The sequence below is a fragment of the Anolis sagrei genome, chromosome 4, assembly GCF_037176765.1.
Source record: "Anolis sagrei isolate rAnoSag1 chromosome 4, rAnoSag1.mat, whole genome shotgun sequence".
NCBI classification, from domain to species: domain Eukaryota; kingdom Metazoa; phylum Chordata; class Lepidosauria; order Squamata; family Dactyloidae; genus Anolis; species Anolis sagrei.
In genome coordinates this window covers 166,366,074-166,389,699 of record NC_090024.1, presented here as the reverse complement: position 1 = coordinate 166,389,699, position 23,626 = coordinate 166,366,074, and the positions used below count along the sequence as shown (strand labels likewise).

Below are 23,626 nucleotides of genomic sequence, written 5' to 3'. Positions count from 1 at the left end.
TGCCATACTAGTATTTCAGTTCAAGGTGAGTGCTTTCAGTTGGATCAATCCCAACCAAAAATAAGCTTTGGTTGTGCTTCTTCCTTCTCTTTTCATTGATTACTGTGTCCCATTCCATGGACACAGTAATCAAAAGTTCCTTGTTTTCCCATCAGGGTTTGAAGCATTCATGAATCCTTATATACATATTACATGTGCTAGTGATAAGAGATAACACTATGTCATCAGACCTACACCATTCACTACATCTCATAGTTTGGGAAGCTAGTTCTCTGTGAACTTATGTAACAACTGTGAAGAACTGGCTCAATCTTTCTACTTCCCAACCATTATCTATGCTCACCCATGGCATCCTCTTTGAATGTGACCATTAAGAAGACAGGGTAGTAAGAAGAGAATTGCGGTCTCATTGCACACATTTTATTATCGTCATTAATGCATAGAGCAGGGTTTTTGCCCACAGGCATGTATCAAGGACCATTTAAACTGAGTTTGTAACTTATTGTGTGTGTGTGTGTGTGTGTGTATGGATGGATGGAAAGCTGGGCATGAGTTGTGTAATGGGGACAGCAACACACACACACACACACACACAAAGCCAGTTTTATATTCTGGTTGAATCTGATGATGGCTAAAACTTTACAAACTGGTATGTATCTTTACACAGGTTTTGCTGTCTCATCCAGTCTTGAATAATGCAGTGAACCTGGAGGCGGCCAAAATGCTGCAGAACAATTATCCGCTGTATAGACAAAGAGTTATACAGTGTGTCAAAGCTAGTCAGCACATAGAAGGTAATAAACCTTTATGCTATTAATCATAAATATATTCTTTGAGCACCACAGGGACTTCTAGAAGAAACCATTTAAATGTTTTGTTTGGTTTTTTAAAAAAGAACTTCTATTTCATACAAAGCAATAAATTTTAATTAGCGTGATTGGTAGTGTAACTTGAGTATGGACTCTATAGGTGGGTCTCTGATCTCAAAAAGCACATTTGCCAAACAGTGTTTAGAGGTGATGCAAAGTTCATTTGTTTGAAAACGAGACAGGAGTAACTTGTTAGAGAAGACTGCACCAATGATTTTTTTCCTGATTCTGTATTCACCCTGGTATCATCCTTACTAAGAATTACACATACACCTTAACTTGGGCTCAAACCATGACCAAAGTACTTGACATTGTGGTTTCAACCTAAATAAATATTGACATGACTTTGTCATTGCATTTGAATGTAGTATGCATCTTCTATGCATTTAGATTTCATCTGCTTGCCCTGTCCCTGCTGAATGGACTTACGGATTTTAGAACTCAGTGAACGTTTGGCTACTAGATTGGCTTTTTAGTTGTTATTGTATTAATTGATTGTTTTTAACTATTGTGGCTATTGTTGTTATGTATTTTATCTGTTGAATTGTTGGCATCGAACTGTGCCGGTTGTGAGCCGCCCTGAGTCCCCCCCTGGAGATTGAGAAGGGCGGGGTAGAAGTGACCGAAATAAATAAATAAATAAAATTTAATAATATAGGGTGCAATTACCTGTTCTTTCTGGCACACACTAGATCCAAGAACCAAATCCTCAGAGATCCAGAGGGCTCACCATAATTCTAGAACTTTTCCATTTTGAGTCTTCCTATGGCAAAATGTATATGGCCTTTCTTCATTTTAGATTACAATTGCGTTTCCCACCTCATTTGTCTGCTCTATTCATCAAGAGTTCCATAAAAGATCAAAAAAGTCAATCTTTTGCCTGTCTTCTATTACTTCTCTTTACAAACTATTTGCTTCCATTGTAAATAGAACTTTCAGATATCCCGTTTTTACAAACATCTTCTCTTTTGTAGATATTGTTGAAAGTTTAGGCACACATCCTTCAACCAAGGATGTGCCTCCAGCTGAGGAGAGTGGGGATCGGAGCCAAGGGAGGTAATAAATTAAGTTCCTATCAATGGACCACAAGAGTCTGTAACATTGCAAGCAAATTGTGATAGTCATGCTGAGTAATATTTGCATATATACAAATATTTTAAAGAGAAAATTAGTATGATGCTACCCATTAGTAAAAAAATATATCATGGGAACAAGCAATAATATGACAGAAAAGCCAAATCTGTAAAATGGCAAAGGTGGTACTAAAACAAAACCATAGATTTTTATCAGAATGGACAAACACTATAATAAAAGTCGGTTATTCTCAATGTTAGGGGTGGGAAGCTGTCAGAGAATAGGGACTCAATTTGCTCTCCAGGACCTTGGATGGCTGCACTCCCCCCACAGTTCCTGCTCCCATAAAATAAACCCTTATTCTTGTTCCCAGATGCTTCCAAATCAATGCAGGGGATCCGGTGGCCTGTTTGGTGGTCTTCTTAGACTCTTTAAAGCATTTTCTGGCATTTTGATGCAACTCCCTTCCAACCTTTTGAAAAATCTTTGTTCCCTTGGAAGAAATCTAATGGGTATCAAAAATTTTAGGCAATAGCCTCCACACTTACATACCATTGTGTTTCAGTTCAGATCATTTTTTAAACCTGAGGGGATCTATGAATTCCATAATAATTACCCTGGGGATTATATGTAGCTACAATTGGTCCACCTCTGCTCTATCCTATATTTTGAGATACCAGATAAATACAGTAGAGTCTTGTTTATTCAACCTTCGCTCATACAACGTTCTGTATTATTCAGTGCATTTTACTTCCCGTCTGGATCCACAACTGTTTCAATACATCTCATGATTTGGTGCTAAATTCCTAAATACAGCAATTACTACATAATGATACCATGTATTGAACTACTTTTTCTGTCAATTTGTTGTAAAACATGATGTTTTGGTGCCTAATTTGTAAAAGTATAATGCAATTTGATGTTAAAAGGCTTTTCCTTAATCCCTCCTTATTATCCAACATTTTTGCTTATCCAACATTCTGCTGGCCCATTTATGTTGGATAAGCAAGATTCTACTGTATAAAGGTCTTTGCCAGGCACTAAAATGATATCAGAATTTATATCAAAATAGAAAGGGTAGGTACTGTTCCATTATCTGGGCGAAGGCCACAAGGAGGCACTAGAGATAGAAGGATAGTAGATTTTATGGGGGGTGGGCTGAAGGAGTAAAACCATTCCCCCAGTTTTCCTATTATTCCCCCCTCCCCCCATTGGTCAGGGAAATAACCCTTGTTTATTATATGGGAATGGGGGAGGGGGAATAACCGGTAAAAATGGGGAAAATGGTTTTCCTCCTTCAACTCCCCCCCCCCCTCCCATAAAATAGACTATTTTTCTCTCTCATGAGCACCCTAGTGGCCTCCGTCCTGATAAGGGAACAGTACCAAATGATATTTCAATTGTGAGGATAATGACTAAAACAAGCCCTCAGTGTCTTTCCTAAGGTTAGATGGTGGGAAATATAGAGAAAAGAACCTAATGATACCAAGTTTTGAGATACTATAATTCAAAAACATAGCCATGTTAGCCTGGATGAGTATGCAAAGGAAAATACGCAACCAGATCCTTTGCAAGTTTGGGTGAAACATAAGGTATCTAAACCTCAGGCTGCTTGGGGCTTTTGCAATAACCCAGAATGTTGAATTGCGCCTCAAAATGGACTTGTAATAACAAATTGATCTGTTGCAACAATAAGAGTGTAGTTGTTCAGTACTGAAAAGTTTGAGACCTATTTAGTAACCATTTTGTCCTATTTGATCTTTCCAGGAAGTCAAATCAATGAAGAAGTTCAATAAATCATACGTTCCAGCTCATATAACACAAACTTACATTGATAAATTGAACTTTCTCCTTTACAAAATAACAGGATATATCTCAGTACTAACATAACTCTCAGCATTGTCATTAACACCTCAAACCATGATACTTACTGTAGACTAGTCTGTATAAACAATGAGTCTTTTTTTTAAGGAGTGGGGTTATATGAAAGAATGCAATGCAATGTTAGTCTAAATCATTTTGGTAGGATGCTTCTAAAAATCTAGACCTAGCTACAGAATTACAGTACTTGTGCCTGTTTCTTATATTGTAGAATCTGAAACATTTGGCTTGCACTGTAAGGCGTAGTTAGTTATATCAGAAAAATGTTACAGTAGCATGTGAGCAGGGAGACCAAAAAATCCTTACCAATCTAAGTATTAGAAGAGAGGTATCAGCTTTGCTTTCAGTGGTTGAAAACCAGTTCATAACTCAACAGTTTAAAATATAAAGCTTTTGAAGAGAAGCTGTTGACATTCTGCAAGAAAGCAGAACCAAAAGGTAGAAAGCAGGGAAATTGCAGGAATGTATACAAATAAGGATAACCACTGTCATAAGACAGTATGTTTAAATTTCCCCTTTACTGATGTTATTTATTTATTTATTTTGCATATTTGAATCCCATCTTTCTGACACCCCCCCCCCCCCCAGAGGGGGACTCAGGGCAGCTTCACAACAGGCATCCATTCAATGCCAATAACAGTAATAAATAATAGTAGCAATTAAAACAGTTCATTGAAGCATTAAATTACTAATTTAATGCTACCATTGTCATTCACACAAATTGGGTCTCATTCTTGATTGCTGCTTCTACTGTTTGAACGCTTGGTCCCATAACTAGGTTTTGAGTTTCTTTCTAAAGGAAAGAGGGAGGGGGTCAATCTGATGTCACTGGAGAGAGAGAGTTCCACAGGTGAGGGGCCACCACTGAGAAGGCCCTGTCTCTCGTCCCCACCAGTTGCGTTTGCGAGGATGGTGGGACTGAGAGCAGGGCCTCCCCTGCTGAACTTAGACTTCATGCTGGTTCATAGTGGGGAGATACATTTGGACAGGTAAGCTGGGCCGGGACCATTCAGGGCTTTATAGGCTAAAGCCAGCACATTGAATTGTGCTTGGTAGCAAATTGGCAGCCAGTGGAGTTGACGTAGCAGAGGGGTTGTATGTACTCTGTATGCCGCTCCGGTGAGCAACCTGGCTGCCATCGATTGAACTAGTTGGAGCTACCAAGCAGTCTTCGAAGGCAACTCCACAAAAAGTGTGTTGCAGTAATCTATTTGGGATGTAACGTGGCCAAGTCTAATGTGTTTTATAGGATGGTTATTACAGCTTTTATAACTATTTGTTTTATACTATTTAAATTGTATTTTATTTCAATTGTACTACTTATTTATTACAGTATAATGCATTGAATATTTGCTATTTTATGTCTGTGAGCTGTCCTAAGTCCCCACATGGATATGGGGCGGGATATAAATAAAGTTCTGTTTTGTTGTAGTTGTATGTTACTAATTTCCTTCCTAAGTTCATTGATGTCTCCTGACATCCATGTAATAGCTGTAAGTCCAGCTGAGTGGAAATTGGAGCTTATATGTAGTGTCTCTCTTTGGATTACTTAGAAAATTACACTGTCTTATATTATTTTCAATTACTTACGGTAATTGTTTTGATTCATTGCTATGAGTCAAGGATCTGCAAAACCAGCCCTGACAACCCTAAAGGCTAAATGTAAAAAAGGGAGCAGCTTTGCTTACTTTCATGTAGCCCCCCCTCCTGTGTGCACACTCCCCTTGACCTCTGAACATCTTATAAAAGATTATTGCCATTCATGGGAATTCTGTACCCTTTTTTGCTGAAGTCATCTCCAGAGGCAAGACTATACTTGCCTTAAGTCTTCCACTGGGGTCTGGAGCAATGCTAAATGAAACTTGCACACCAGTTCTCTAGGCAGTGAGAGTCAAACTTGAGAAAGTTACCTTTGGGGACAACAAGAATTTCCAATAGCCATGCTGGCTTGAGTGTGCTAAATACCAAAAACATTTTTCCAAGTTTTGAAAGACCTCATTCTTTGTTCATTAGCCAAAGGAAATGGCATAAATAACTCGCCACTTCACAAATGAAACTTGGTTGCTACATTTTCTTGATGTGGTCACTTCCATGAATGTCCAAGTACAGCAATATGAAGGAGACTGTCCCCAAATACTGCCACATTGCAAACAATCCAATAAATTGTTTGCATAGGGAAGCTGATGAAAAAACACAACCTACAAACTATCTACAGACCCACTAAGAAAATCCAGCAAATGCTATGTTCAAATGCTACAAGAGGGAGACTCTCACCTCTGCAGGAGTCTACCATATACTATGCAGCTGTGTACAAGTCTACATAGGGACCACCAAACGCAGCATTGCCCAAAAACAACTCAAGACACATGAAAGGCACTGCAGACAAACTCAGCTAGAAAAATCAGCCATAGCAGAGCATCCGATGAACCCAACTACAGAAATGCTGGACCTCTTTAACAATGACCATGTCAGGCTACACAGAGAAGCTATTGAAATCCACGAGCATGTGGACAATTTCAGCAGAAAGGAAAAACCATAAAAATGAACAAAATCTGGCTACCCATATTTAAAAACTCTAAAATCAGTACAGTCAATAAAGAACAACACTCAAAAAACAGGGGAATTCCAGACAGGACTCAATCAGGGCCAGCTAATTCCTCCCAACAAAGGATTCACCCAGGCAGGAAGCAACCAAGTTTTCAAGCTGCAAGGCCATTCAGTGCTAATCAAGGTGGCCAACTGCAACATTCACACTTGCCTCAAACAGACAAGACTTCTTTCTCCCACCCTGGACATTCCACAGATATATAAACCCCACTTGCCTATTTCCAACAGAGCTCACAACCTCTGAGGATGCCTGTCATAGCTGTGGGTGAAACATCAGGAGAGAATGCTTTTGGAACATGGCCATACAGTCCGTAAAACTCACAGCAACCCGATCCAATACATCCATCACAATTGCGGGAAAGGTTTGTCTCTTCATCAGCTTTATCATCCATAGGCATTGAGAAAGGAATCAAAACATTCTTGTTCACATGGAGTGAATTCACTGTAATATGGATTAAGTGTTTCTTCTCTGTGGCAAACTGAAGCAGTGCCTTATATTTGGCTACGATTATTATAAAAAGGGAAATATTTTTGTAAAAAAAAAAATGAACTATTGAAAGGCATTTAGGAGAGAGTTGGCTTTCACAGACGGGTCTCTAGTTTCTTTAAATTCCTGTTAGTGTTCCGTGGCGTGGAAAGCGAGTGGTGAGTCATATGGCCCTGTATTTTTTGTGCATTTTTTTTGTTCACTTCTCTCCTTTGTGAAACATTCTGTAGGGAAACCTGTGTCAAATAACTAATTGTGTAATCCTCCTTGAAAACTCATCCTTTGTTCTAAATGTATGTTTTCAGAAAGATTACAGCCATATCATATGAAGAGTATTATTCGACATGGTTTAAAATTGCCACATCAAAAGCAGCTCAAGAGTTTAAAACCCCAGGTAAGCTGATGCTTTGGTTTAACAAAATTAAACATAGCAAGCCTGATTCTGATCTTGTGCTGAGTTTGAATAAGTGCATGGGTTCATTCTCATGACCTCCCAGTATGATAGCTGTAGTGTTAAATCAAGACATGCAGACTTCCAGGAGTCCCGTCCTGCACTGAGGAACTTGTTGAATAAACCTGCACTCATGAGTCTGTGACGTTTTGGAAGATTATAAGAACGGAGCTTTTGAATTTTTGTTTCTTATGCATTAGCAGAGTTATATTCAATTTTTTTTGTTTTTATGTATTTTACATATATTTAGTACCATTTTTACATTTATTTCAAGCAAGCTTCTTATGGATGTTTATCATCCAGCACAAACCCATGAAAAGCTGTCACAAACTTAAAAAACAAAAAGGCTGGTGTATTTGACAGAGCAACAGGAGATCTATACTAATTAACAAAAGACACAATTTCTGTAAATGAAAAATTATATGAAGATGGTTTCTTCCCTCCTTTCATTTTGCTGGCAGGAAAATAAATGTCTGGAATATTTCATTGATGGTTTGTGACATAAGGCTGGATCCCTGTTGTGGCACCATACTTGTGTGAAGACTATTGTACAAGCGGTGGCATTTTCTCAGAGATTGTATATTCTACAAGTACATAACTAGTCCTCTTTCTTCCTTTTGATTTAATGGGTAGGAAGCTAATTGGCCATAGTGTAGCAAGTGTTTATTTATCATGTCTGAAGTGAATTGTGAACAGTTATAATGCATTTGAAAACATAAACAAAGTTAAAAACTTGGAATTATGCTAAATGTCCTTTGACCAGAAGCTGGCCACTTGGAGTGCCTCTGGTGTCCCTGTGAGAAGGTCCTTCATTGTGCATGTGGCAGGGCTCAGGTTGCATTGTAGTAGGTGGTCTGTGGTTTGCTCTTCTCCACACTCGCATGTTGTGGACTCCACTTTGTAGCCCCATTTCTTAAGGTTGGTTCTGCATCTCATGGTGCAAAAGTGCAGCCTGTTCAGCACCTTCCAGGTCACCCAATCTTCTGTGTGCCCAGAAGAGAGATTCTCATCTGGTATCAGCCACTGACTGAGGTTATGGATTTTCGCTTGCCACTTTTGGACTCTCGCTTGCTGAGATGTTCCTGCTAGTATCTCTGTAGATTTTAGGAAGCTGCTTTTTTATTTAAGGTGTTGGCTTGCTGGCCAGTATCTGAACAGAGAATGGGTCGGAGATGTCAATGCATTGGTCCTTTCATTACAGGCATCCACTTCCCGATAGACGCCAGGTGGTGCAATACCGGCTAAACAGTATAATTTCTCCAGCAATGTAGCCGGGGGGGGGGGGGGGGGCTTGAGGAGCTTGAGGGGCTTCACTCCCCCCCCCCCCCGAAATTCTCATGGTGGTCCGCAAGAAGGCCTTACTGATACATTATTTAAACTGTTATGTTTATTCATATCATGATCTGATCACCATGCTCAATATATCCCATATGCATGAGGGTATTGGGGTAATGATACAAAAGGTTTGCTAGGGTAGACCCTCTTTCACTCAGACTCAGCCCCCCCCAAATCAAACTCAGCTTCCCCCCCCCCCCCCCCAAATCAAAATCCTGGCTACGGGCCTGTGTAGGGTGTAGACATCCTGTGATAATGTGGCATGTCTCATTAAGGGCCACACCCACTGTGTTAATGCAAAGCAGCTACTCTGCAGCTGAGTACACATGCCACACTGGGCATGCATACTCAGCAGCAGAGTAGATGCTTTGCACTTTGCAGGGACAGTTATCTTCACTGTGTCTGGTTGTGATCCCCAGGTTGTGCCAGTCAGCTTTCATATGATATTATTTCTAGCACCCACTTTTTGCTTGATATTCAAGCAGTGCTTCTTGTAAGTCAGAGCACAATCCAGAGTAACTCCCAGGTATTTTGATGTGCTTCAATGCTTCAATGGGATTCCTTCCCAAGTAATTTTCAGAGCTCAAGATGCTTGTCGATTCTTAAAAAGAAAAGCAAATGAGTACAATGCTATGGTACAACAGTATCACAGTAGTAAGAACCAGCATAATTATATAGACATATATTTAATATGCTAAAAGTGCATAGGATTAATACAAAAAATTTAGTTAGTTCCACAATAGCTAAGCACATTGATTACCTGGGTTTTTAGAGCTAATGGAAAGCTGATAGAAAAGCAACCACAAATATAGCATGTCAGACAATTGCACATGAGTCTGCCATTTTTGAATATATATACACATAGTGTGAAGATAATTTGGGGAGGGGGGAATTGTATATGAATGGAATTCAGACCTCTTTTAAAATTAGATAGAGTCTTTCTGCCCATAAGATTATAAGTAGCTAGTCTCATGTACTGCTAACTATTCTTAGTGAGGACACTTTCCCAGCAAAATATCTAATTTTGACAGTAATATATGATTAAAAGTATCCCTATTTTTGTGCTATTGTATAACCAAGAAATTGTATATTTCTTTGCACATTTTCTGTAAACAGGAGAGATAGTGTCACTCCTGTGTAGAGGGTTACAGCCTTACCAAGGTTTCTGTAATTGTCTATAACTGAACAGCATATAATCTACTATCTGGAGCTATGTATTTATTGAAAAAAACTGTTAAATTATTAAATATTTAAATATGCAAAACACCATAGATAAAAGGTTAAAGTATATCAGTGGCAAAATAAAACAACAGGGTTAATTAATAAAAATAAACCATCAGACTACTAAATTAGAACTTAGGTGCATCTACACTACAGAATCAATGCAGTTTGACTTCACCTAGCTCAATATTACAAATCCTGAAAGTTGGTAGGGAAGGCTAAAGTTTTTGTAAAACTTTAACTCCCATTATTCCATAGTGTTCAGACAGCAGGTTAAAATGGTGTCAAACTGCATTCATTCTACAGTGTAGAGCAGCAACAAGAAAATAATGATGCACAGAAATAATAAAAAGCCTCTGCCGATAAATATGCTTCAACTGACATCCTAAATAATAAAAGGATCAACTTTTCTTTACTTGCCAAGGAAGGGCATTTGTTAGTGAGGACTAAGTACTGCCTGATTGCCAACTACCTAATTTCCCCTGATAGAGGCACACAAGCCAAGGCTCCTAAAAAGTTCTTGAACTATTTTTATATAAAAATAATTTTATATCAGTGCCTGTAGTGTGCATGCTGCTTACTGGAGTGTTTTTTTAATGCCTCCTTCCGTTTTGATGCTGAAGGAGGCATAAAAAGGGGAAAGGTATAAACAGCTTACTAGGGCCCCATCTAGACTGCCATATAATCCAGTTTCTGAATACAAATTATCTGCTCTAAACTGGATTATATGTCAGTGTACGTTCATATAATCCATTTTAAAGCAATCTGCATTCAGAAACAGGGTTATATGGTCAGTGTAGGTGGGGCCTGGCCAGTAGTTCTGATAGTTCCTTTTTTTTCTCATATATAAATTATTTGCATTGATCCTTCTAGTGTTTGATGACCCAGAATTCATAGGAAACCGCCTTAACTGGACAGTTGAGAATGTGGGCAAAGGAGAATGGAATCTCGATCTGTAAGTATGTTGTAAACATCCAAAGCACCCCCATTGGAGCAATAGCTCAAAAGCATAATAGCACACTCAAGGTCTTATTATTGTAGTGATTGAAAGACCATCCACACAGAAGAATTATAGTAGTTTCATTGAGCCATGGCAGTTAAAATGGTGTCAAATTGCTTTAATTCTACAGTGTTGATGCATTCCAAATACTATTGTACAGATGAGCAAAATTTTGGCCTTGTCCTCTGAAAATCTTCCCTTTGCTTTTATCTCATTTATACTATATATACTATACTATAAAAAAGTCGAACTCTTAATTTTGAGAAGCAGTAGAAAACTCAATCTAATTCAGTGGTTCTCAATCTTCCTAATGCCGTGACCCCATAATACAGTTCCTCATGTTGTGGTGACCCCCAACCATAAAATTATTTTTGTTGCTACTTCATAACTATAATTTTGCTATTGTTATGAATCGTAATGTAAATGTCTGATATGCAGGATGTATTGTCATTCACTGGACCAAATTTAGCACAAATACCCAATATGTTCAAATTTTAATACTGTTGGGGTTGGGGGGGGGTTGTTTTGGTATTTGGGAGTTATAGTTGCTGGGATTTATAGTTAACCTACAATCAAAGAGCATTCTGAACTCCATCAATGATGGAATTGAACCAAACTTGGCACACAGAACTCCCATGATCAACAGAAAATACTGGAAGGGTTTGGTGGGTATTGACCTTGAGTTTTGGAGTTGTAGTTCACCTACATCTAGCACTGTGGATTCCAATAATGATGGATCTGGACCAAACTTGGCACCAATACTCAATATGCCCAAATGTGAACACTGTTGGAGTTTGGAGAAAATAGACCTGGCATTTGGTAGTTGTAGTTACTGGGTTTTATAGTTCACCTACAATCAAAGAGCATTCTGAACCCCACCAATGATAGAATTGGGCCAGACTTTCCCTACAGTACCCCCTTGACCAACAGAAAATACTTTGGCGATCCCTCTGACACCCCCTTGCAACCCCCCCCCCCTCTGGGATCCCAACCCCCAGGTTGAGAAATGCTGCTCTAATTGTTCTAGCTTTCATAATCGCAAAAATTAAAAGAAATTTCAGTTGATCCCTGGTATTTGAGACAGTGGTTTTAATTTTCCTTGGAAATGTGTGGTTTCTGTGTCTCATCTACATATAAAACTCTTAGTGGTTCTTGCTGGGCGTGTTTGCTGGTATGTGGTGGGTATGGTGGTGTTGGGGAGGGTTGAATTTCTCATTTGTGTTCTGCTCTGGCTAGTTCTTCAATGTACAGTTCCCAGGGAGCTTTTGAAAAGGCTCCTCAGTAAACATTTCAAGCCAAGAGAGAACCTTTTAAGAAACAACCAATCCTTTTTTTGTGTGTCTTTTTTTTTTTTTTTGAGAATTCTCCAAGGCAGCTTGCAATTATACCAAGGTGATTCTGAAGGGAAGCACTTTCCTAACTTCATTCTTTGGAGAACATCTTGATAACCTTTGTGTGGGTGCACACCTTTCTCCGTGATTCCAATGAGAACTCACACCTCTCTCCATCTCCCTTGGATCTGTTAGGGAAATGTTTTACAATGATGAGTGGAGACAGAATTCTTTCACTTGACAATTATAAATGACATGTGATGCCCTGATTGTGGAAAGGTCTTCCAAGTACATCTCATACTAATATCACAGTCCTGGCACTAGGTTGTTCTATTTGCTTAGGCATTTTTACTTGGTCTTATTTTATTGCCTGCTGTTCATTTGCATTGGAAATGGTAAGCTATCATTTTATTCCATTTCTTGTGTATATGATTTTTATACATACAGTTCTGTCTGTGAAGTTGGTGTATCTTTTGAATGTTAGACTGAACACTGAGGCCTTTCCACACAACTGAATAAAACCCCACATTATCAGCTTTGAACTGAAATGCATGGCAATGTGGACTCAGATAATCCAGTTCAAAGCTGATATTGTGGGATTTTCTGACTTGATATTCTGGAAGGGCCCTAGGAGACCAGGATTTGAATCCCTGTTCAGTCATAAAAACTTATTAATAGGAGTACCATATTTCTTTAATTTGTAAGACACCATCTATTATAAAGTGCACCCTAATTTCAATGTCATCACCAGCAATTCTAAGGTGAACCCCATGTTTAGATATATTTATATAGGAAAAAAAGTCTTAGTGCTGAAGAAATACAGCATTAGTATCCCATTTTTTCTTTCAAGAAATAGTCAAAGCAATTAGCACTAGAAATCATACTTTTTGGTGTCTTTCACAAGCCAACTCTTTCAGCATCGGATAAAAACCCATGATTGGTTCACCTTAAAGTCACCATAAGCCATAAATGATTTGAACTCACACAGCAACAACTATCTCCAAGGATGAAAGATGGTTTATGAATTCTGCAAACATATACATTTATAATAAATCATCCATGGTTGAATGAGAGTCAGTCATGAGTTCCCATCTTCTCTCCCTTCACTGGAGAAGAGAACCTCAAAAGTATTCACTTCCAACTCTTACTCACAGTTTACCATGTTTTATAGATTCAGAACTGTGGTTAAAACTATGTCCCAGTCAACCATCCACATTTGCTGAGGATAGGGGCACAGACCATCACAAAAGTGAAAACCATACATTTTTAAAATGGCTACGACATCTTCTTTACCTTGGAAAACACCTCTCTAGGAATCTCTAGGTTCTTCAGCATAGCGCTATGGTCAACATCTGGTGGTAGTTGACCATAGAATATCACTGGAAGAAATAGAGAAAAAAATGAAAATTATCACCTGTCAAGATGAATATACTACCAAAAATGCTGTTTCTTTTTCCAAATATTCCAGTTATAATAAATGATGCACCTTTTCAATAATGCATTACATACAGAGATTTAATAATGCAGGAAGATGAAAAATACAGAAGTCCAGAAGGAAGAACAGAAAAATAATGTTGTAGGAGGGAAGAAAAGAACTATATCTGAATGTCTCCAACCTATAGGACAAGAAGTCACTACAACGGGAGGGGTGGGAGGAGGGAATAGTGTGGTCAAATACAACTATTGTATAGATGTTAGGTAGTATTGCACTGGTTCGCGTATCTATATGTGTATAGATTTGTTTCATTGTTTTTAATAAATATGTAAATTTTAAAATTAAAAATAAGAAGAAAAGAGGGGAAACACTGTAAACAAATCCATGGATAATTAAATCCATAAAAGCCAAACCTGCCAATGTGGAGCGCCAACTGTAGTTTCAACAAATCAACTCCAAGAAACATAGTTTGAAGTTGGCTTCTTTGAAACTGATCAAAGGTAGTGTCAGTTATGCTTTGTCACACCAGACAAAGCAGTAAACCACATTTCATTAAAACTGAAATTCACTAAAAGCTTCTAAAGTCCTCCTGCCATACTTGGGTGGGCGGGTGGGAGGGAGGAAGCTGGGTGGACATCTGGCACATTTGACCATATTTTGTGCATGTCATATAAAGTCATGGTTTAGTATAGGATACAGCCACAAGAATTTTGTGCTTCTTTTGCTAGTTCCTTCTTGTGATTACTCTACTTTTCCATCTACATAGCCAATAATTCTTTTAACCTGTCTTTAAAAAAAATGAATATATGGACATAAATAGGACTATTTCTGGGGTGTGAGCGGTGTTGTTTTCTCAGCCTGACGATGACTATTTATATCCGGGGCTTCCTCTAAGAACCAGAGAATACATGCATGTATCTCTGCCCCTCTGACATCAGAAGTATGATGAAGCCTAATGGTGATGCAATATGGATTAGAGCCTCCTGGCATCTATTTCATATGGCTGACTCTATGTATTTAATTCTCTTTCAAAACTTTTTGAAAAAGATTGTAACTAATTATTTCATACATAGTTGTACGTATGTTTTAGGGGAAAACACGTCATCTGATTGTTTTGCAACAAGCTCATAGAAACTTTAAGAAGATCTAATTTGGGGTTCAAACTGAACGAAAGCAAACTATGGACTAAATTAGTTTATTTTTCTTTCTGAAGAAACTTCTATACCTTAGGGTTAATTTTTCTTCGACACAACTTCCTTGTTTTATTTCCCTTAACAGAAGTTCTTTGTTTTATGTATTTGATAATTGCTTCATTATGTAGGACCATGGCATCCTCCGTGACCCAAGACAACATTTCAAAAAACTAGGGAAGTCCTTCTTTGACCCTTATGTCCACACATACACACACACAAATGCCAAGAACAGACTGCGACCATTTGAAAAAGCAGCTTTTGTGGTGAATCAGAGCAGCTTTTTCATATTAATTTCAGAGGAACATGAAAGGAAATTGCTACGATTTTTTCCACCATCATTCCCTCTAGTTTTACTTTGTTTGAATGGAATGGCCACCATTCACTGCCATCTAGTGGAAGAAGACAAGATGTGTTTGAAATGGTTCCCTGGACCTGTTGATTGGTTAGAAAACACATTCTTGATTCCCCACATCATTGTGTGTGATTGTGAGGGCTCTTATAACCACACATGTTGTCTGCTAGGCTAGTCCTGCTGTTATAAAAAAACTGGACCCCTAAAATATGTACCCCAAAGTCTGTGGTTCCATTGAGACAGACAGTGGACACATATTGCCTTCTCCCTTAATTCTAAGCTAATCTTCAAATAACTTATCCCTAGAATGTTGCCTAACCTTTTTCCACACCCCAGACTTCAGAGAAAGCCACATGCTTAGCATAATCCCTTTACAGTATCCTGGAAAAGTCACAGGGAACACATAGTGGGTCTCTTGGAATAGCCACAAGGATTGTCATAATATAATCTGATTTTATCCGAGGAACATTTCCTCATTTATAGTGTTGTGGCAGACCCCCTTCCATGAGGTTTCCATTATATATCTCAACACCCTAAACACTGTTTTGTCTATTTTGGTGGCTACCCATTGTATTGACCAAAACAGAGACATCAAAACCTATGTCAATCCATTATCTCTTGCCATTCCACATTTCTTTCCACTTGCATCTTTCTCCTGGGCAGATCAATAAATGGACGCACATCTTCAAAATGACAGTTTATTAAATTTCCTGCCATGACTGGAGCCAACCCAAGCTCTGGACCAACCAGAGAGTGGATCTTAGCCAGCCACATTTTGGACCAATCTGGACCTAGCACGGCAATGTGTCTTTGTTTTGAAGAGCTGTCAATGTACTATAAATAAATTGATGTGTTCATAATTGCAGGTGTCAGTCTTTGGAGCATAGACTCTGCTGGCATCCACCTTGGCCAGGATGAATAAAGCCTCTGATTTTGCCTTCAGCTGCTCTCTGTCTTATCTGGCCCTTTGGAAGCTTGGCACTCTGGGCCCTAAACACACAATTTTAGCAGAGCTGAAATCACGTAACACTGCAACGCAGCAGAACAAAGTAACCTGCTTCAGGTGGCATTTGTAGAATAGGAGACAGTAGAAATCAGGGATAAGTCTCTGAATGGTGCAGCAAAGCATTTTAAAGGTTAGGGCTGTATCAAGCAGGGGTCATTTGTGTCCTGCTTCAGGAGGAAAAGGCAACACTTATTGTCTGAACCATGAGCATGGATTGGCAAAGGTATATTGCTGGCCCTTCACTTTAGTGGGTTTAACTTTTTCAGATTTGACTATTCACAGATTTTTATTGCTACGTCTTTGTAGGTCCTCTAGTGTAATTCTATAGGCAACTTCTGGCAGAAGGGCCTAAAGATATTTAGAGAGGTGTTCCTTCTCCTGCACCCTTAACTCCAGCAAATGTGGAGGATCCACTGTATTTTACTATGTGTTGAGAAGTCCTAATTCACCTCAAGCTTGCAAGCTGACTGTGATCAAGTTGAAACACTCAGACATTCATATTTCTAATGTCAGTAAATTGAATATATTATTATTATTTAACATATTGGGCATGAGTATGTTGATTGCTGGATTTTATCATGCGAGCTATGGTATGAGAAAGCTATATTTTTAAAATCCACTGCCAATTAATATTCTAGCTGAACGTGACAAAATGATAATGTCACTTTTTCCAAGGACAAGTTTATGTATAAATGAATTTGAATAATCCTTCTGGTGTTCCCCCTATGACAGACAATACATGTTTTGACATTTACAGTTTCTCTTTTAACATGTAAATTTGGGTATAAATAAAAGAACAGCCTGATAGTCATAATTTTCAGCTATACACTAGATATAATTTTATCACAGTGATTAAAGCTAAATGCATAAAACATTTAAAAATAAATTGCAAGGTTATTTCCTTTTATCTAGTCTTTGTTCCTTTTAACTGTAGTCTTTGAACTGTGCTGCAGAAGTGAACCACTAATTTTGTGGATGCCACATCAAACTTCCCCTCAAACCAAGTAAATAACTAGTTTTCTGGAGGTTCGACCAGACTTTGAGCCAGTGGACTTCCCATTGTCATGAAAGGTGGAGAGATGGCAGAAATTTGGATTCGTTAGTTGCTAAAGACACTAAACCCTGTTCCACAATATAATTATTATTGCTGTGGGAGATCTTTTTTTAGTAGTTGTCCCTCATTAAGCAGTTATCCGTTTTTGCACTGTGATGTGCCATAAAGTAATGAAAGCAATGTTTCTTGTGGAACATGGTGCATGTTTGTAAGTGCCTGACGTTTACAGAGTTTTCCGAATTGTGTTATCTGAAGACAAAAAGCTTTCAGCCAATCACTGCCTCTCACTTGTCTCATTAAAAGCTACATATTTCTGACTTTCTCTCTCCCATTTCCTGGAATGAATAAACAGTGCTTTGCACCAAAATGCTATATTGTTATACCATTTACATGCAGACAGTTACTGACTCATACTGAACATTTGTTATTTCTGGTATATCTCCTGCAACATCTGGATAAAATCACTGGAGAGCCAGTATGTTGTCATGTGTTTTGACATGCTGCAGGTGCATCGATTAATGTTCCTCATCATTAGTGTTTCTGGCAGGTTGAGCACATCTTACAACAAATTTTACATAAGGAGACATAAACACTAATGCTTTGATTCAGCCTCTTTATCACAATATGACATCAAAATCCTAGAATTAGGCTACATAGAGAAATGGATTCATTTTTCATAGGCTGCCACTTGTTGGAAACACTGCAAGCAAGGGCTCAGAGTAACCTGTCACAACATTGTAGTTTGTAATATTTAGAAAAGTTGGCATATTTTCTTCCATTTCTCGGTCTGGATAGACCTAGGGGTGCATGTAAGAGTGCGTGTTTTCATTTCATAGTGATCCATTAAAACATACATCTTGCATTATACAACACCTCACAACACCCCACCCCCGGTGCTAATTTTATTATCAGTTTTAACAAACTGTATCTTTTTTATTTTAGACTTCAAAATTTCCTTTTAAACTGTAGTTATGGAAATGCACATTGGTTTTGTAATGTAAGCCAAGACAATTTCAACAGTGGCTTTTTGTCTTGACTTTAAACTTTTCCCTTTCTAATTTCTTAGTGTTTATAACATGTGCCAATATGCCAGCATAAGTCTTAAAATTAACAGAATTGACTTTGGTTGATATAGTGGTTTGAGCATTCTGGAGAATAGAGTTCAAATTCCTGATATTCTCTCAGCTCCAGAAGAAGACACTGGGCAGTTGCACCCTGTGGTAAGGTCAGTTTCAACCTGGGTTTAAGAAACCTGGGTCAGCCCACACTTTTGCAGCTGGGTGTCCAGATGTGTGCACAGAACCTTCCAGGAGAATACCTGGACACCCTAATCCCCTCCCCAAAACCCCGCCAAACCCCTTTTAAAAATAAAAGAATTTACCAGCCTCCATTAGCATGGTTCTGGAGCTCTCCTGGCATGTAGGAATGGTGTGGCAGGAGAAAGGGGGGAGGGGAGTCAGGAGCAATTTTCCTCCTCCTCTCCCCTTTCTCCTGGCATGGCCAGGAGAGCTCCAGCACCACGCTAATGGAGGCTGGGCAAGTTCTTTTATTTTTAAAAGGGTTTGGGGGGGGGGTAGTTGAGAAGAGGGTAGAGCCCTCTCGAGTTTCTGGGTCTGATTCAGCTCAGAAAACATGAGACAGCTGTGCGGACAGTCCCTTCAGAAGTCCCAGAGCTTCTGAAAAGGCAGCCCACAACCTGCCCACAGTGGGTCTTTCAAGAACACCTGTTTCTTTTCCGGTAACAAATAATCTCACCACAAAGCAGAGTTTTCCTGCTTTGTTGCAAAATCATTTGGGGTTTTGTGGATCGTTATTTGGCTGCCCTCCACGAATATCTGGGAGCTTGCGCACTTTCCACCCTATGTGGATGCGCCCACTGTCAACCTCTTTGAATAAATCTTGCCAAGAAAAAAACATGATAGCTCCCCATGCCAGAAATTATTTGAAGGCACATAAGAACATTTTTTGTGTTCCAAGCAATGTAGTTTGCAACTATTTGTACAAAATAGCAATTTCAAATAACAATGAGAGTGTATGTATGATGATAGATAGGTTAAAACATATGTTGGGAAAGGAATGTCTGATTTTTGAAGTAGTATGAGGCAGTAAAAGAGAATTTTAGCAATTTATAAGTATTCCTTGCCTATGAAAACTATGACATTCATAGAGTTGTAAAAAGTCCATAGTGAGTTAAAGGTGCACATGCACACACATACATATTGTCCCTTGAAGAAGAATAATAATAATAATAATAATAATAATAATAATAGCTTTATTTATATCCCATTCCCTCTTCCCACAGGGACTCGGAGCAAAATACATAGTAAAACAAATAAATATTTCAAATTAAATACATTACTAATAATAACCAATTACAAAAATTAATCAAAGCATAATAAACAAAAAAGACAGTGTACATGAATAAGATACATAGATAATACATAATACTTACACTGTGCTACCCTTAGAACCTTCCCACCAATTACTTAATTAAGTCCCTATTAAGATTTTTCATTTGAAGGCCTTTGAGTGTATAATACAGGGTGTGGCAGCATAACTTCCTTATTTAAAATGCGCGCCATTCAGTTGGTTGAAGACATAGCGGAGCCCTAGTGGTCTCGTTTGAGAGGCGGGAGTATAAAGTTTTGTCCTGACACAGTTCAGTCGCCATCATGCGTTGGGACAGTGAGGAGCGTGCTTTTGCCGTTGAGGCCTACTTTTCGAGCGGATGTTCTGTGATTGCAACCCACTGCACCTTTCAGGAATTGCTTTAATTTAGCCCCATTGGCCCCTGTCCCGGACCAGAAATCAATTGTGACATGGGCCACTACATTCAGACAAACTGCAAGTGTGACAAGATGAGGAACTGGAGTCCCTCGGCCCATTAGATCACCTGAGAACATTGAGGCAGTGAGAGCTTCAATGTTGCAATCACCACGGTGTTCTGTGCGCAAACATGTGTCTGCCCTTGGACTTTCCGATTGTTCTATGAAGAGAATTCTTCATGATGATCTTCATTTCCATCCTTACAAGATGGTGATTGTGCAGGAACTTTCTGAACGTGACTTTAGTTCTCGGAGGAACGCGTGTGAGGTTCTTCTCGAAGTCGTTCCTAAGGATGCTATTTGTTTTTTTTAGTGATGAAGCCCATTTTCATTTGTGTGGATCCATCAACAAACAAAACATGTGCTACTGGGCTGACAACAATCCTCGAGAATGGCATCAAAGGCCTTTGCATTCACCTAAAATCACAGTGTGATGTGCAATTTCCTCAGCTGGAATTATTGGTCCCTGGTTCTTTGAGGAAAATGAAGTCGCAGTGACAGTGAATTTGGACCAATATGTAAACATGTTATGGGATTTTTTTTTCCCATGGCTAGATGGGTGGACTTAGGGGACAGTTGGTTCCAACAAGACGGTGCAACTGCACACACTTCAGGAGCATCAATGGCTATTTTGAGGAAACACTTCCCAGAGTGCCTCATCTCAATTAGGGGGGATTTGGAGTGGCTGGCCCACTCTCCAGATTTAGCCCATTGTGATTTTTTTCTATGGGTTTTTTTTTTAAATCCCGTGTTTATGTGAACCGTCCAAGGACCCTACAAGATTTGAAGACCAACATCCAGGAAGAAATTGCCAGTGTAACGCCTGCTATGCTGGCAAGAGTCATGACAAACGCCAGAAATCAGTTTACTCAGTGTATGGAGAATGGGGGACGTCACCTACCTAATTTGATCTTCAAAACTATGTAAAAAAGTTAGGTATGCGCCTACATAATAATTTTTTTCTTCAGATTCCTACAATGGGTTTTATTAAGTTTTGAAAAAAGGAAGTTATGCTGCTGCACCCTGTACTTTCCAAGGAAGGCATGCTGCAATTTTTATAGATATCTGAACCATTTATGCCCCCATGTGGCTTAAAGAAGAATAACTAAATTAAATGTGCATTCAACTGAAAGTATATTTTTGCTGTAATGAGAAGATAAATCAAGAGTTTGCATAGGATATTTGATTTGTGAGGGGGATCAAGGAGCATTCTGTTGCCCCAGAACACTGAGTTGACATTCCTCTGAGGAATGTTTTACCCAGAAAGAAAAATTGGGTGGAAGTCCAATTTAAACCACAGATCAAGCTGGCCAATCCAGATGTTCTCTTTCCTTTCAGTTATGCAACCAAATTATAGTTGCAAAATATTTTTGCGTGTAAAACTTGTGCCTGTCATTTATGGCCATCTGTTTTATAGCATCATTGGCACCACTTACACTACAAGACTTAATCCCTTCGGTAAGACTTCACAGTATTTGCATTTTTAAAACTTTATAGAAAATGTTTTAGAAAACAGACAAGATGTAGCTCATTTAAAGGAGAAACAAATTCAATGCTAACTCTTCCTCACCACAGCATTAAGCTTGCAATGTTTATTCATGTTGTTCCTTTCCAACACTAGAGAGTACTAATCGCATCTTCTAATAAAAAGGAGCACACAGACTTCAAGAATTGGGTCAGCTAAATATTTCTTATAGATCTGAATTAGCTATAATTGTGGCAAAGCTGGCAGCCACAGAAATCCACCCACATTATGTGGGTTGGCAAAACTTACATGAACTAAACAAATCACCTTCTGTGCTTCTTATAATCAAACTACACATGACTTAGTTGATCTGTTATATGTTTTCCCAATTTTACAAATCCAAAAGGCGACCCAAGGTTCTGAACTGCAGAATAGGAAGAGTATGGCTCGACACATTCCTTGATATGTTTACTCTCAGTTCTCAGTGTTCCAAAATACGATTCCTATGGGTAAATGGAATGATTTTAATTTGCAAAAGGAGCAGGAGGAGGGAAAGTATACACTTTGCTATGAGAACCTGCAAAATGTGTTGACACACATCCACTCAATGAGTTTTAAGTGCATTGCTATGTCCAAGGTTTTCACTTGTACTCCATGCAAATTGTCTGGTTAGATCTATCCTACAGTCCCTTCTCACCTTATAATCACTAGTCCGAACTATTATTTGTATTCGTCATCTTCTGGCCAGGCAAATTTCTACCTGTTGGTTACAGACGTAACTGCAAATGAAGAAAGCTTGGTATACATTGTCTTCGGCCACCTAATGTGAGAGATTTTCCCAACACTGTTGATTATACAGGTTTATTTCTTGCTGGATATGGTAGCATTGGGATATGTGATGGTAATGAGGAGAGGCGTAAAGGTACATGATGCAATGATGTATCTGAGACATGGTCCCTGTGATGATCAAAGTTATTGTTTCTGGTCCTTCAAAAGGTCTTTCTATCAACTTAAACTGTTAAAATATATTTTGTTATTTCACCAATTAGTATGCAAAATTGTAAGTACAGTTCAGGCCAAGGTTGATCTGTCTTTATCAGGCAAAAAAAAAATGGAATCCCTTACAGTACTTTTTCAAGAGAAAATTAGCGAGGCTTCTATAACTTTACTCCTAATGTTACAATAAATGCTCCCATTTTTAATTTTTTCCTCCTGAGATGTGATGAACAGTATTAGTTATCTTGGGGCTGAGGTCATGTTATGTTAGGTTTTGTTTTGTTTTCCCATTTCAGGCATCGAATTATTGTCTCTGGAGTTATTGAAAAATATAAGAAACAGAAATTGACAGAAAGCCGGGCAGGCAGTCATCTTTTCCCAAGCCCAACTCCAGGTAAGACAGAATTTTACTAGCTTTTATGGTGTAATAAAAGTGTCTTTTTTCTTATTTGTTGAACAGTTGGTTCATATCATTCCTTTAGGCTGTGTTCCTTGCAATGAGCTTGTCCCTTGTAAGAAATGTCAGTTATGTTTTCACACATAAGGCTGCATATTCTTAAAACTCAGGCTGCTTTCACCGGGCTCCTATGACATCTGTCTCATGTCAAAACTCCCAAGTGAGATTTTCAGCAGGCCTCCTGAGATTAACATAACAACACAGCCACTGAAGCAATGGTGTAAACATAGCTTTTTTAGAGCACTGGGGCAGAAGAAATAAAATTACTATCATGAAATCTTGTACAAATGTTAGAACGGTTGCATCTAATTCTGTTGACATTTAACATGCCCCCTTTCTATTGGAATCTAATACCACATACAATATCTAGGGGCCCATCCAGACAGAACCTTTATTGTGGGAACTCTCGCAATAAAGGAAGGGCTGTCCAGACAACAGGTCTGGAGAGTCATAGAATCATAGAGTTGGAAGAGGCCTCATGGGCCATCCAGTCCAACCCCCTGCCAAGAGCCAGGAATATTGCATTCAAAGCACCCCTGACAGATGGCCATCCAGCCTCTGTTTAGTCCTGAATTAATTCACTACAA

The 23,626-nt window shown here is 38.8% G+C and overlaps 1 protein-coding gene across 1 annotated transcript in view; it reads left to right on the top strand.

The window, feature by feature from the left end:
* Positions 1 to 23,626, top strand: part of UBE2U (ubiquitin conjugating enzyme E2 U) — a 39,857-nt gene that overhangs the window by 7,350 nt on the left and 8,881 nt on the right. The window contains exons 5-9 of the mRNA XM_060773665.2: positions 668 to 794; positions 1,844 to 1,925; positions 7,224 to 7,312; positions 10,799 to 10,880; positions 22,879 to 22,976. Of these exons, the coding sequence (XP_060629648.2) occupies positions 668 to 794; positions 1,844 to 1,925; positions 7,224 to 7,312; positions 10,799 to 10,880; positions 22,879 to 22,976 (478 nt within the window). The remainder of the gene's footprint in view (positions 1 to 667; positions 795 to 1,843; positions 1,926 to 7,223; positions 7,313 to 10,798; positions 10,881 to 22,878; positions 22,977 to 23,626) is intronic.